General features: G+C 45.9%; 1 protein-coding gene across 2 annotated transcripts in view; it reads right to left on the bottom strand.

Annotated features, from left to right (window-relative positions):
• The window catches only part of LOC132782164 (protein tweety homolog 3), a 168,252-nt gene that overhangs the window by 81,233 nt on the left and 71,291 nt on the right, over window positions 1–15,728 (bottom strand). For both annotated transcript variants that reach the window (XM_067460633.1, XM_067460634.1), the window contains exon 2: window positions 14,965–15,131. In XM_067460633.1, coding sequence (XP_067316734.1) covers window positions 14,965–15,131 — 167 coding nt within the window. The remainder of the gene's footprint in view (window positions 1–14,964; window positions 15,132–15,728) is intronic.

Below are 15,728 nucleotides of genomic sequence, written 5' to 3'. Positions count from 1 at the left end.
GACGGGGTTGCACTCCCCCTGAAGTCACAGGTCCGCAATTTGGGTGTCCTCCTGGACTCATCACTTACGCTTGAAGCTCAGGCGTCGGCGGTGGCCGGGAGGGCCTTTGCACAATTAAGACTCATGCGCCAACTGCGACCATACCTCGTGAAGGCGGATCTGGCCAGAGTGGTCCATGCCTTAGTCACCTCCAGATTGGACTACTGTAATGCACTCTACGTGGGGCTACTCTTGAAAACGGCCCAGAAATTTCAATTGGTCCAACGAGCGGTGGCCAGGTTGTTAATTGGGGCTCCTTACAGGGAGTGGTCAACCCTCCTGTTTAAGGAGCTCCATTGGCTGCCATTCATTTTCCGGTCCCAATTCAAGTTGCAAAGTCCTAAATGGTTTGGGACTGCATCACTGTGTACAAACCCACAGTCGGAAGGCCGAACAGGGTATAGGGTTACAGCCTGTGTTAGACGGGGTTACACTCCCCCTGAAGACGCAGGTTCGCAGCTTGGGAGTGATCCTGGACTCATCGCTGAGCCTGGAACCTCAGGTCTCAGCGGTGGCCGGGAGAGCTTTCGCACAATTAAAACTTGTGCGCCAGCTGCACCCGTACCTTGGGAAGTCGGATCTGGCCACGGTGGTCCACGCTCTTGTCACATCCCGGTTGGATTACTGCAACGCACTCTACGTGGGGTTGCCTTTAAAGACTGCTCGGAAACTACAACCAGTCCAGCGAGAAGCAGCCAGATTGCTCACCGGAGCGACGTACAGGGAGCACACCACCCCCCTGTTGCGTCAGCTCCACTGGCTGCCGATCCAATTCCGAGCACAATTTAAAGTGCTGGTTTTGACCTATAAAACCCTATACGGTTCCGGCCCAGTGTACTTGTCCGAACGGATCTCCCTCTACATCCCACCTCGAAGTTTAAGATCTTCTGGGGAGGCCCTGCTCTCGACCCCGCCAGTCTCACAAGTGAGGCTGGAGGGGACGAGGAGCAGGACCTTCTCGGTGGCGGCCCCCCGCCTGTGGAACTCACTCCCCGGGGAGGTTAGATCGGCGACTTCCCTCCTAGCATTTAGGAAAAAACTACAGACCTGGATGTGGGACCAAGCTTTTGGTCACTCTGATAACTAACTCAAGGACCTGGCGATAGACAAGGACAAACGGAATAGAACGGATGTATGGACTCTGATATATGGACTCTGACATGAGATTGTTTTAGGTTTTATGATTTTACTATGTATTGATGTTTTAATCTAACTGCTGAATTGTTATATTTTTGGATTACTTGTTGTGTGATTGGGCATCTAATTGTGCCCTCCCTGTAAGCCGCCCTGAGTCCCCCTCGGGGTGAGAAGGGCGGGGTATAAGTGAATGAAATAAATAAATAAAATAAATGATCTCTTCGATCATCTGGAGAGGCCCTGCTCGCGCTCCCGCCTCCATAGCAAGCACGACTGCTTGGGACGAGGGACAGGGCCTTCTCTGTGGTAGCCCCCCAACTCTGGAACTCACTCCCCAGGGACATCAGACATGCCCCAATGCTGGCAGTCTTTAGGAGGAGCCTGAAAACGTGGTTGTTCCAGTGTGCCTTCCCAGAATAAGGAAACTCCCAACAATATGTCCCTAAATGCACTTTCCCTCTCCAAAATGTCTATCCTGTTTATGTGTCACCTGGTCATGCCCAGCATTATTTTTTTAAAATTTAATTAGTACATTGGCCCTGCCATAGGTTTTTAAACGTTGTTGTGTTATTGTTAATGTTTATTGCTATTTTCTGTTTATGAGTTTATTTATTAGGTTCTTGTGGGTTTTTTCAGGCTATAGGGCCATGTTCTAGAGGCATTTCTCCTGACGTTTCGCCTGCATCTATGGCAAGCATCCTCAGAGGTAGAGGTCTGTTGAAACTAGGAAAAAGGGTTTATATATCTGTGGAATGGCTGGGGTGGGGCAAGGAGCTCTTCCCTGCTGCACTTAGGTGTGAATGTTTAGCTGATCACCTTCATTAGCATTTGAAGGCCTGCCTGAGCCTGGGAAAATCTCTTGCTGGGAGGTGTTAATCTGTGCCTGGTTTTTTCCTCTCTGTTGTTTAGCTGTTATAATTTTAGAGTTTTTTAATACTGGTAGCCAGATTTTGTTCATTTTCATATTGTTTGTATTACTATTGCTATTGTTTTTGTTGGGTTGTGGGCTCGGCCTCATGTAAGCCATACCAAGTCCCTTGGGGAGATGGTAGCGGGTTGCAAATAAATTATTATTATTATTATTATTATTATTATTATTATTAAACAGATACAAAAACTGCAGATTGCAAATCACAATTTCTATATTACAAGAAATTCTTCATTCAATGTAACGTGGGAACATTAACACGATTAATTAGTAACAGTTTATAAATGAAAGATTGTTTATCAATATTGTGTCAACACAATGAAACTTAAGCTTCTAAAATCACAATTGCAATATACCAGGAGATTCTAAATAAGTACACGACATCCGAAATAGTAATACTTAAGTTTCATTGTGTTGACAAAATATTGATAAGCAATCTTTCATTTATAAACTGTTACTAATTAATCGTGTTAATGTTTCCACGTTACACTGAATGAAAAATTTCTTGTAATATAGAAATTGTGATTTGCAATCTGCAGTTTTTGTATTTGTTGTTATAGATATCTGTGCATGTTACACTTTTAAACAGAGGCTGGATCCAGACCAGACAGAGGTACTCCTGGTCAGTCGCAAGGCCGAACAGGGTATAGGGTTACAGCCTGTGCTGGATGGGGTGGCACTCCCCTTGAAGGCGCAGGTTCGCAGCTTGGGTGTGATCCTGGACACATCGTTGAGCCTGGATCCCCAGGTTTCAGCGGTGACAGGGGAGCATTTGCACAGCTCAGGCTCATGCGCCAGCTGCGCCCGTACCTTGGGAAGTCTGACTTGGCCACGGTAGTACACGCTCTGGTCACATCCCGCCTTGACTACTGCAACGCTCTCTACGTGGGGCTGCCCTTGAAGACGGCCCGGAAGCTCCAGCTAGTCCAGCGCGCAGCAGCCATGTTACTAACAGGAGCGGGACGCAGGGAGCATACAACGCCCTTGTTGTACCAGCTCCACTGGCTGCCGATCTGCTACTAGGCCCAATTCAAGGTGCTGGTGTTGGCCTACAAAGCCCTAAACGGTTCTGGCCCAAAATACCTGTCTGACCGCATCTCGGCCTATGAGCCCACGAGGACTTTGAGATCGTCCGGGGAGGCCCTTCTCTCGATCCCGCCTGCCTCACAGGCACGCCTGGTGGGGACTAGGGACAGGGCCTTCTCGGTGGTGGCCCCCCGGCTGTGGAACACCCTTCCTGCAGACATCAGACTGGCACCCTCCCTTATGACATTCCGCAAGAGACTAAAGACGTGGTTGTTTGAGAAGGCGTTTGAGTAAGTGCTGCAACTATTGGCAATGACGACTGGAACGGAACACGGATAACGAGATTTGGATTGTGGTTCAACGATGAGACGTCGCGAATGACTTATTGTAATTGTATTATTGATATTGATGTTGTTGTTTAATGTTGTTTTTTATATTGCTAGTTGATGTTGGCTTATGTTGTAAATTGCACCTGATTTTACATGTTGTACACCGCCGTGAGTCGCCCTAGGGCTGAGAACGGCGGTCTATAAGCACAGTAAATAAATAATAAATAAATAAAATGGATGGTCATCTGTCAGGGGGGCTTTGAATGTGATTTTCCTGCTTCTTGGCAGGATGGGGTTGGACTGAATGGCCCACCAGGTCTCTTCCAACTCTATGATTTTATAACCAAACTGTACATTCAAAACATCCAAGAAAAAAAGGGAAAGTGAAATGTTTTACCCTCTCCAGTGGAACCGACCCCCTTGCCTTGCTACTGATGCCTTCCTTGCTAGACACTCATTTGCAGCTGCTCCAAATCTCTTCGCTGCCCAGTGATGGGTTCCCAATTACGCTCCAACGAAAAAGCTTGAAATAACTCCCTTTTCAAGAGCCTGGGGAGGCCTGTTTCTCATCCCTCAAGGTGCCAAGATAAGAAATTCCTACAAGGACCCGTTGGCTGAGGTTTCGCCTTTGTTCTGCTTTTTGACAAATGCGATCCACCAGCCTCGGTGACATAAAAAGCCACTCTGTGAATGGATAGAGGTCATCCCTCTGGTGCACCGCAAGACACCTTCTGAAAGCAAATCTATATCAATCTTCAGGAAGCAAATCTAAATCAAGCTTCTGCGTTGCTGTTCCAAAGTGTGCTTCATGAAAGCTGACCCTGTTTGTTGGCCAATACGGAGGCCGTTTTGCCTCCAAACTTCTGCACTTGCAACCCAAATCCAATCCCATTCCATAGGCCAGAGCAGATAAAAATCTGCAAAAACTGTTTGATCCATTATCAAAAATCACAAGTGTGAGGATGCATTTGCTTTCCCTTGCACCTTACGGCTCAACTCTCCAAGATTACAAATCTTGGTGTATGATTTCCTCCCCTTTTTAAAAAGATAGAAGGCTGGTTGCACCTTGTGCTGTTGGAAAGGCTCCTATACTAGTTGCTTGTTCACTACTGTTCTGTCACGTGCTGGGCCTGTAAAGAATTGCCTTTAAAATAGGACGTGCAACTTGAGCCCAGCGGGAAGCCAGGGCCCCCCAAAGAGAAATTCTCAAGGATTTTCCACCACAAATGGTCTTTAGATGGCTTGTGAAGTATAAAAAAGTCCTTTCATAGAATCATAGAATCAAAGAGTTGGAAGAGACCTCATGGACCATCCAGTCCAACCCCATTCTGCCTAGAAGCAGGAATATTGCATTCAAATCACCCCTGACAGATGGCCATCCAGCCTCTGTTTAAAAGCTTACAAAGAAGGAGCCTCCACCACGCTCCAGGGCAGAGAGTTCCACTGCTGAACGGCTCTCACAGTCAGGAAGTTCTTCCTCGTGTTCAGATGGAATCTCCTCTCTTGTAGTTTGAAGCCATTGTTCCCTTGCATCCTAGTCTCCAGGGAAGCAGAAAACAAGCTTGCTCCCTCCTCCCTGTGGCTTCCTCTCACATATACATGGCTATCATATCCCCTCTCAGCCTTCTCTTCTTCAGGCTAAACATGCTCAGCTCTTTAAGCCGCTCCTCATAGGGCTTGTTCTCCAGACCTTTTATCATTTTAGTCGCTCTCCTCTGGACACATTCCAGCTTGTCAATATCTCTCTTGAATTGTGGTGCCCAGAATTGGACACAATATTCCAGGTGTGGTCTAACCAAAGTGGAATAGAGGGGTAGCATGACTTCCCTAGATCTAGACACTATCCTCCAATTGATGCAGGCCAAAATCCCATTGGCTTTTTTTGCCGCCACATCACATTGTTGGCTCATGTTTAACTTGTTGTCCATGAGGACTCCAAGATCTTTTTCAGACGTACTGCTCTTGAGCCAGGCACTATCCCCCATTCTATATCTTTATTAATGAACAATCAAACAGAAACTTCTCTTGTCTTCAATAAAGTTAAACAAATGCTTCCAGGCTTTTATGCAATTGATGGCTTCCTAATTATGTCCACGAGGGACAGGCAACTGTCTTCAATAACTGTTTCTTTACTTTAAAGGAAAATCCCTTTTTAACTTCTCCCAGGCTGACTGTAATCTAAGCCTTACTGATGTGGGCACCGCTACTGGGTCGAACTGCGTCTCGAGCACCGAGTGGACCTACCAGTAAGGCCAGTCGATTCTCCAGCTGGAGTTCTTTGGTCTTCCAAACTGTTTACCCTCCGAAATTCCTCAAAGCTTTAGGGCTGTTTCCCTGGAAATCTTTGGAGATCTTCGGATGCTCTTAAGACTGTTCTCCCCCGGAAAGTCTTAAGGGTTGAAGCTTTTGTACAGGAGAAGCTTGTACACGTCCTCTAAATTAGCTTTCCTTACTGAGACTAACTAAAAATGGCTCCCTTCCCTTCCCAATTGCCCTGAACAAGGGGCGGAACCAAAACTTAATGATGATGGACTGGTGATTTGCCCTACAACTGCAACCAAAGGAAGCCAGCTTTCTGCAGAATCCCTGAAACCTTGGACTGCAAGCAAACATTTAATACAAAGCAAATAAAGTGGGAGCTCCTGGTACAGCCGTACCAGCACAACTACTATCCATGGTTTCCTGTTTCCACTCTAAGTTCAGTAGTATAGGGTTAAATCTCCCTATCTGAAGGAAAAGGACAGGACTGGATCACCAGTGACACAGCGGGTTAAACCGCTGAGCTGTTGAACTTGCTGACCAGTGGTTTGAATCCAGGCACTTGGGTGAGCTCCCAATGTTAGCCCCACTGTTAGTTGTTGTTCATTAGTTCAGTCGTTTCCAACTCTTCGTGACCTCATGGACCAGCCCACGCCAGAGCTCCCTGTCGGCCGTCATCACCCCTAGCTCCTTCAAGGTCAATCCAGTCACTTCCAATGATGCCATCCATCCATCTTGCCCTTTGTCGGCCCCTCTTCCTTTTTCCTTCCATTTTCCCCAGCATAATTGTCTTCTCTATGCTTTCTTGTCTCCAACTTAGCAGTTTGAAAACATGCAAATGCAAGTAGATCAATAGGTACTTCTTCTGTGGGAAGGTAACAGTGCTCCATGCAGTCATGCTGGCCACATGACCTTGGAGGTATCTACGGACAACGCCAGCTCTTCAGCTTAGAAATGGAGATGAGCACCACCCCTCAGAGTCGGACACGACTAGACTTAATGACAAAATCAGTCTGTCCTCCCAACCTCGCCAGCATTTAAATTTGGATGTACCAGGTATTTGTGCCAAATTTGGTCCAGTGAATACATCCTGCATATCAGATATTTTACATTACAATTCGTAACAGTAGCAAAATTAGTTATGAAGTAGCAACAAAAATAATGATATGTTTGGGAGTCACCACAACAGGAAGAATTGTGTTAAGGGGTTGCGGCATTAGGAAGGTTGGGAAGCACTGTCCTAATGTCTTCCTTATGCACATGGGCAATTATACTTGGCTGCTGTTGTTTTATATTTCAAACTAGCCGTCCCCTGCCACACATATATGTGTGTATGTGTGTGTGTATATTTGTGTATATATGTGTGTTTGCGTATATATATATATATATATATATATATATATATATGTGGGTGTATATATGTTGTGTGTGTATTTGTGTGTTTATATGTGTACATGCATATTGTGTATATGTGTGTGCTTGTCTATATGCATATTTGTGTGTATATATGTATGTGTGCTTGTATATATATGTGTGTGTATATTTGTGTATATATGTGTGTTTGCATATATATATATATGTGGGTGTATATATGTGTGTATATATTTGTGTATTTGTGTGTTTATATGTGAACATGTATATTGTGTATATGTGTGTGCTTGTCTATATGCATATTTGTGTGTATATATGTATGTATGTGGATATGTATATGTGTGTGCATGTGTATATGTATATATGTGTATATATATGTGTGTGTGTTTATGTATGTGTATATATGTGTATATTTGTGTGTGTTTGTGCATATATATATATATACGTGTGTATCAATGTGTGCATGTGCATATGTATATGAGTGCATGTGTATATGTATATATGGTGTATTTTGGGGTTTTTTAAGTATGTTCTGCTAGGGTTTTGTGTGTGCATGTGCGTGTGTGTGTTTATGGGTGATGGACACTAGTTGGACTGTTAGGTGTATTGTGTCCAAATTTCATGTCAAATCGTTCAGTGGTTTTTGAGTTCTGTTAATCCCACAAACAAACATTACATTTTTATTTATATAGACTAGCCGTCCCCTGCCACGCGTTGCTGTGGCCAACATGGGGGTTTTGTGTGGGAGGTTTGGACCAATTCTATCGGTGGTGGGGTTCTGTTGGTCATCATGGGAATTTGTGTGCCAAGTTTGGTTCAATTCCATCATTGGTGGGGTTCAGAATAGTCTTTGATTGTAGGTGAACTATAAATCCCAGCAACTACAACTCCCAAATGACAAAATCAATTTTTTTAGTGAAGGACATACATTGCGTTGTTAGGTGTCTTGTGTCCAAATTTGGTGTCAATTCGTCCAGTGGTTTTCGAGTTGTGTTAATCCCACAAACGAACATTACATTTTTATTTATATAGATTGTAGCCGGATTTTGTCTTGAAAATTGTGTATATTCAGTATATATGAGTGGCGCAGTGGGTTAAAGCACTGAGCTGCTGAGCTTGTAGATCAAAAGGTCGCAGGTTCGATTCCGGGGAGCAGCGTGAGCTTCCGCTGTCAGCCCTAGCTTCTATCAACCTAGCAGTTTGAAAACATGCAAATGTGAGTAGATCAATAGGTACCGCTCCAGCGGGAAGGTAAGGGCGCTCCATGCAGTCATGCCGGCCACATGACCTTGGAGGTGTCTACAGACAACGCTGGCTCTTCGGCTTAGAAATGGAGATGAGCACCACACCCCAGAGTCAGACATGGCTGGACTTAATGTCAGGGGACTACCTTTACCTTTACCTACCAGTACATATGGCCAAAGAAAACACATCCACGTTGTGAAACACACTGCTACAAACATTGCAGCCCCTCAATCACTGAGACATAAAACCCCGAAAGCTTATCCCTTTGCAGGAAACAGAGCTCTGACTATAAGGCGCAACCTGTTTAGCGGATGCCATTCGTGACAGAAGCTCTTCCTCAATGAATCATTGAGAAACTGAACATTTGCAGATGTGATGAAATGATCTGACCGCTGATGATTTCCGCAGAGGGAATCACAGATCGAGGCTTCAAAAAGGAAGCAAAACCAGACATTACAACGAAAGGAGAAGAAGCTATTATCAAAACAGGAGAACTAGGCCTACGTGTTGCTCAATTGTCTATGTGCTAACGGTAATCATGGGGTGCTTTGCTGGATTTTTCTAAGCTCATGCACTGGACTGCTGAGCTTACGATATTGTCTCGCTGACTCTAACAAACTGGTTTGCTGACAAGACCGGAGTCAATGACTTCAGGACGGGAGGAGAGCACGCCTTGGCTGGAATTGCAAGCAGAAGGACAGATGTAAACAACTGCCTGGTGCAATCAGCCCATCACATTGTTTCAAAACAAGGTGATATTTCATGTATTGTCGAAGGCTTTCATGGCCGGAATCACTGGGTTGTTGTAGGTTTTTTCCGGGCTATATGGCCATGGTCTAGAGGCATTCTCTCCTGACGTTTCGCCTGCACTTTGGCAAGCATCCTCAGAGGTAGTGAGGATGCTTGCCAAAATGCAGGCGAAACGTCAGGAGAGAATGCCTCTAGACCATGGCCATACAGCTCGAAAAAACCTACAACAACCCAAGGTGATATTTATATACTTTTTCAAAGGTTGCTTCCTGCTCATTAGACTGCTTTCCCTGCATCAATAGGAGCATAATGTCTAGATCCAGGGAAGTCATGCTCCCCATGCGCTATTCTGCCTTGGTTAGACCACACCTGGAACATTGTCTCCAATTCTGGGCACCACAACTCAAGAGAGATATTGACAGTGAGAGATATCAGCAGTGGAACTCTCTGCCCCGGAGTGTGGTGGAGGCTCCTTCTTTGGAGGCTTTTAAACAGAGACTGGATGGCCATCTGTCAGGGGTGATTTGAATGTAATATTCCTGCTTCTTGGCAGGGGGTTGGACTGGATGGCCCATGAGGTCTCTTCCAACTCTTTGATTCTATGATTCTACAAGCTGGAATGTGTCTAGAGAAGGGCAAAAAAAATGATCAAGGGTGTGGAGAACAAGCCCTATGAGGAGCTGCTTAAACATAGCCTGAAGAAGAGAAGGCTGAGAGGAGACATTATAGTCATGTATAAATATGTGAGAGGAAGTCAGAGGGAGGAGGGAGCGAACTTGTTTTCTGCTGCCCTGGAGACTAGGACGCAATGGAACAATGGCTTCAAACTACAGGAAAGAAAGGAGATTCCATCTAAACTTTAGGAAGAACTTCCTGACTGTGAGAGCTGTTCAGCAGTGGAACTCTCTGCCCTGGAGTGTGGTGGAGGCTCCTTCTTTGGAAGCTTTTAAGCAGAGGCTGGATGGCCATCTGTCGGAGGTACTTTGAATGCAATTTTCTGCTTCTTGGCAGAATGGGGTTGGACTGGATGGCCCATGAGGTCTCTTCCAATTCAGGATTCTATGAGTCCTATGACTGACCTGAAAGTCTCAAATATTCTCTGTCCCTCACTTTATAAGCTCAAGGACTGGATATCCCATTTTCAGCAAAAGAGAAGGACCCATAAGTATATCAAATTAGGCTGCATCATCTAATCAGGACCATGCTCTGACGTACAAGAAGCACTGCCTGAACATCAAGCAAAAACTGGGTGCTAGAAACAATATCATACGAAAGCTGACTGGCACAACCTGGGGATCACAACCAGACACAGTAAAGACATCTGCCCTGCTACTCTGCTGCTGAGTACACATGCCCAGTGTGGAACACATCGCACCACACTAAAACAGTAGATGTGGCTCTTAATGAGACATGCCGCATTATCACGGGGTGTCTGCGCCCTACACCACTGGAGAAATTACACTGCTTAGCCGGTATTGCACCACCTGACATCCGCCGGGAAGTAGCAGCCAATAGTGAAAGGACCAAGGCAGTGACATCTCCAGCTCATCCCCTGTATGGGTATCAGCCAGCATGTCAATGACTTAAATCTAGAAATAGTTTTCTAAGATCTACAGAGACACATGCTGGAACACCTCAGCAAGCGAGAGTCCAAAAGTGGCAGGCTCAAACCCAGAGTCTCCACCAATGGCAGATATCAAATGAGAGACTTCCCCCTGGGCACACAGAAGACTGGGCGGCTTGGAAGGCACTGAACAGACTGCGCTCTGGCACCACGAGATGCAGAGCCAACCTTCAGAAATGGGACCACAAAGTGGAATCCACAACATGCGAGTGTGGATTAGAGCAAACCACAGACCACCTGCTGCAATGCACCCTGAGCCCTGCCACATGCACAATGGAGGACTTTCTTGCAGCAACACCAGAAGCACTCCAAGTGTCCAGATACTGGTCAAAGGACATTTAATCAACTACCAAACTTGCAAATTTTGTGTTTTGTCTGTTTGTTTGTTTGTTTTGTTCTGTTAGAAATGTAATACAATTGACTGGTTGCCCTGACACGACAAATAAATAAATCTAATCAGGACACAGCAAACTATTGTCATTTCACAGCGATCTCTTGGTGCATTTTGAGGCCTTGCAGGCAAAGATGCAGTGGTGAATCTTGCAGGTTTATGAAGCATACCTGTAGATTCAGTATAGGCAAGCATTGGCCTTACGGGAAACGTAATGTTGGTGGACAGGAAAAGAAATGGAAAACAATGTCCTCACTATGGAAGAACATGCGGTCAAGAATAGGGCTTTACAGCCACCTAAGTACCCACCACCAAGACCTTACATTTGGAGGACCATCATAGTAGAATACTTCAATGTAGACTTATGTAAATATAATATACAATAACAAAGATGGTGGAGATGGCTGCAGTGGTGATGTCTCACTTAACGAAGCAGTGAAAGGATTACTAAGCAGCGAAAAGAAATTAAGCACAAGTTAGATCAAGTTGTGCGGGTGGGAGCTCATAAACACAGCACAAAACGAAACACAAGTTAGGAAGAACGAGATAAAGCAAGACAATTTATGTAAACAGGTTCAGCACTGATCTTCAGTGTCGACAAGCAGAATGCTGAGCCTCAATTATTAAGACAGGCCAAGGTGATTATTCAAACTTGAAAGGACATTTGCAAAGGAAGGAAATGCAATTTAAAACAGACAGGAAAAGGGCTTTGCTTAGAAAGCCACAACCTTGATTAAACCGATCATCAAAATCACAATAGTTTATTTTGGAACTCTTAAAGCGATAGCATCAAATGCACAAAGTACGGGAGGACAAAACTGTTTTGGTTCTTTTAGCTTAATTAGCTTTCAATGACTAGGATAGGAGCCCCCAGGGGCACAATGGGTTATACCCTTGTGTGCCGGCAGGACTGCTGACCAAAAGGTTGGTGGTTTGAATCTGGGGAGCCGGGTGAGCTCCCATCTCTCAGCACCAGCTTCTCATGCGGGGACATGAGAGAAGCCTCACAGGATGGAAAAACATCTGGGTGTCCCCTGGGCAACATCCTTGCAGACAGACAACAAATTCTCTCACACCAGAAGCGACTTGCAGTTTCTCAAGTTGTTCCTTGGAGCCCCCAATGGCGCAGTGGGTTAAACCCCTGTGCCGGCAGGACTGAAGACGGACAGGTCGCAGGTTCAAATCCAGGGAGAGCGCAGATGAGCTCCCTCTATCAGCCCCAGCTCCTTGCGTGGAGACATGAGAGAAGCCTCCCACAAGGACGATAAAACATCAAAACATCCAGGCATCCCCTGGGCAACGGCCTTTCAGATGGCCAATTCTCTCACACCAGAAGCGACTTGCAGTTTCTCAAGTAGCTCCTGACATGAAGAAAATCCCCAACTAGGACGGTTTCTACAAGGGCCAAGTTATGCAAAGCCTCTGCTCTGAATACTGTGCCTAACGTAGTTCAGAGGTCAATTCTTGAATACTACGATCCAGCAAACACTGGGAAAGATATGTAACACTGGGACAGATATATAAACCTAATTTTCTTAGTTTTCAACAGACCTCCCAATATCTGAGGATGCCTGCCATAGATGTAGGCGAAACATCAGGAGAGAATGCTTCTAGAACATGGCCATACAGTCCGAAAAAACTACTACAACCCATTGGGAAAGAACCAGACGCAAGTGAGCACTGGCTGGATCATGAATTCATGAATTTGACTGCATTGATCAGATCGGGTACCTTAAAGCCCACTTGTACATTAGCACGGAAATGGATGATGACAATGAGGCAGAGGTGAGTGCTTGACTTTCCCTTAATGAAGGTGCTGCTAATTGGTCCATTGACCCAGGTTGTAATGGAACTGAACCCTCTTTCTCCGTTGGAAAAAAAAAGGATTAAACTGATGGATTAAAATTGTGGCTGTAGCACGATGATCAGGAAACTTTAGATCAGTGTTTTCCAACTTTTTGTTTTGTTTCCAGGGACCATTTTGACCAGGGGCCACTCTCCAACATTAGTACCAAAAGGTTTACAAATCCATGTTTGGTCAACTTTAGATTCAGTTTGGTTATTTGGGGTGCTGATTCAGAAAACTGCATTGGATAGACCACATCAGCTCTAGTTCCTGATACAGAACATATGCCATCCAGTACTTGCCATCTGGTCACCCACAGAAAACCGTATTTGGAGGTGATGTAGTCTCTCCAGTGAAATTTTCTGAATCTGGACCCCAAATAACCCTGGAACAGGCCTAAAAATGAGGACACCAAGATGCTCCAGCTTCCAGGCACTACATGGAATGGCTCCACTCAGGTGAAGGGAGAAGGAGGAGAAACAGCAGTCAGGAGGCAATGTGGTGCTGCAGCTAGAAAAGCCAATGGGATTTTGGCCTCCATAAATAGGAGTCTAGTGTCTAGGAGCCCCCAGTAGGGCAGTGGGTTAAAGCACTGAGCTGCTGAGCTTGTTGATCGAAAGGTCGCAGGTTCGATTCCGGGGAGCGGCGTGAGCTTCCGCTGTCAGCCCTAGCTTCTGCCAAACTAGCAGTTCGAAAACATGCAAATGTGAGTAGATCAATAGGTAAAGCTCCGGCGGGAAGGTAACGGCGCTCCATGCAGTCATGCCGGCCACATGACCTTGGAGGTGTCTACAGACAACGCTGGCTCTTCGGCTTAGAAATGGAGATGAGCACCACACCCCAGAGTCAGACATGACTGGATGTAATGTCAGGGGACTACCTTTACCTTTACCTTAGTGTCTAGATCCAGGGAAGTCATGATGACCCTCTATTCCAGTGGTTCCCAACCTGGGTTCCCCAGATGTTTTTGGCCTTCAACTCCCAGAAATCCTAACAGCTGGTAAACTGACTGGGATTTCTGGGAGTTGTAGGCCAAACCATCTGGGGACCCCAGGTTGAGGACCACTGCTCTATTCTATTCTGCCTTGGTTAGACCACACCAGGAATATTGTGTCCAGTTCTGGGCATCACAATTGAAGAGAGATATTGACTGTAAGCTGGAATGTGTCCAGAGGAGGGCAACTAAAATGATCAAGGGTCTGAAGAACAAGCCCTATGAGGAGCGGCTTAAAGAGCTGGGCATGTTTAGCCCGCAGAAAAGTAGACTGAGAGGAGACACAATGGGGGCCGTGTATAAATATGTGAAGGGAAATCATAGGGAGGAGGGAGCAGGCTTGTTTTCTGTTGCCTAGAGACTAGGATGAGAAGCAATGGCTTCAAACTACAGGAAAGGGGATTCCAACTGAACATGAGGAAGAACTTCCTGGCTGTGAGAGCTGTTCAGCAGTGGAACTCTCTGCCCTGGAGTGTGGTAGAAGCTCCTTCTTTGGAAGCTTTTAAACAGAGGCTGGATGGCCATCTGCTGGGGTTGCTTTGAACGCAATTGTCCTGCTTCTTGGTAGAATGAGGTTCCTGGCTGTGAGAGCTCTTCAGCAGTGGCCCAAAGTGTGGTGAAGGTTCCTTCTATGGAGGCTTTTAAACAGAGGCAGGATGGCCATCTGCTGGGGGTGGTTTGAACACAGTTGTCCTGCTTCTTGGTAGAATGAGGTTAGACCGGATGGCCCACAAGGTCTCTTCCAACTTCTATGATTCTATGAGGCTTGTTGCACCTTTCATGGGTAATCGGCCTCTCCCCTCCCGTCATCCCCATTTTCTCGGCACTATAAGAGGGTTTCATAAGACCAGTCTCTATCGTTGTAACAGTGTGGTAATGATGAGGTCACAGACTATATTTTAGTTCTTGGGGACCACTGGTGGTCCATGGACCACAGGTTGGGAACCACCACTTTAGATGAAGGATTATTATTGGCTAATTTGGGTTAGGATGGCAAGAGACATATAGAGGAAGGTAGGACTCACCTGCAGACGAGCGTTGCAATGATGACGCACCAGGCTGTGCAACAGCAATCCGCATTCAGCTCCTCACTTTTCCGGTGGCGACAACACAACCAGAAGGAATAGAAAAGGAGGAAGAGGAGATCCAGAGCAAGGCAGGAGAGAGCAACGCCTCCCAGTAACAACAGGGCCTGGAGTGGGGAAAAAACACAAACATCCCATTGAGCAAAAGATCTTTAAACCTTTTCCATAATTAAATAAACTATCCTTCCCGCACCTGGGGATCACAACCAGACACAGTGAAGGCATCTGCCCTTGTGCTTTGCTACTCTGCTGCTGAGTATGCATGCACAGAGTGGAACACATCTCACCACGCTAAAACAGTGGATGTGGCTCTTAATGAGACATGCCGCATTATTGCAGGATGTCTATGCCCTACACCACTGTTTAGCCAGTATTGCACCACTTGACATCCACCGGGAAGTAGCAGCCAATAATGAAAGGACCAAGGCAGAGACATCTCCAGCTCATCCCCTGTTTGGATATCAGCCAGCACACCAACAACTTAAATCAAGAAATAGTTTTATAAGATCTACAGAGACACTTGCTGGAACACCTCAGCAAACTAGAGTCCAAAAGTGGCAGGCCAAAACCCAGAACCTCAAGGCATGGCTGATATCAAATGAGGGACTCCCTCCTGGGCACACAGAAAACTGGGTGACTTGGAAGGCGCTGAACAGACTGCGCTCTGGCACCACGAGATGCAGAGTCAACTTTAAGAAATGGGG

Source organism: Anolis sagrei, chromosome X (genome assembly GCF_037176765.1).
Source record: "Anolis sagrei isolate rAnoSag1 chromosome X, rAnoSag1.mat, whole genome shotgun sequence".
NCBI classification, from domain to species: domain Eukaryota; kingdom Metazoa; phylum Chordata; class Lepidosauria; order Squamata; family Dactyloidae; genus Anolis; species Anolis sagrei.
The sequence above is the reverse complement of the archived record's forward strand: the minus strand, read 5'-3'. Positions and strand labels throughout refer to the sequence as shown.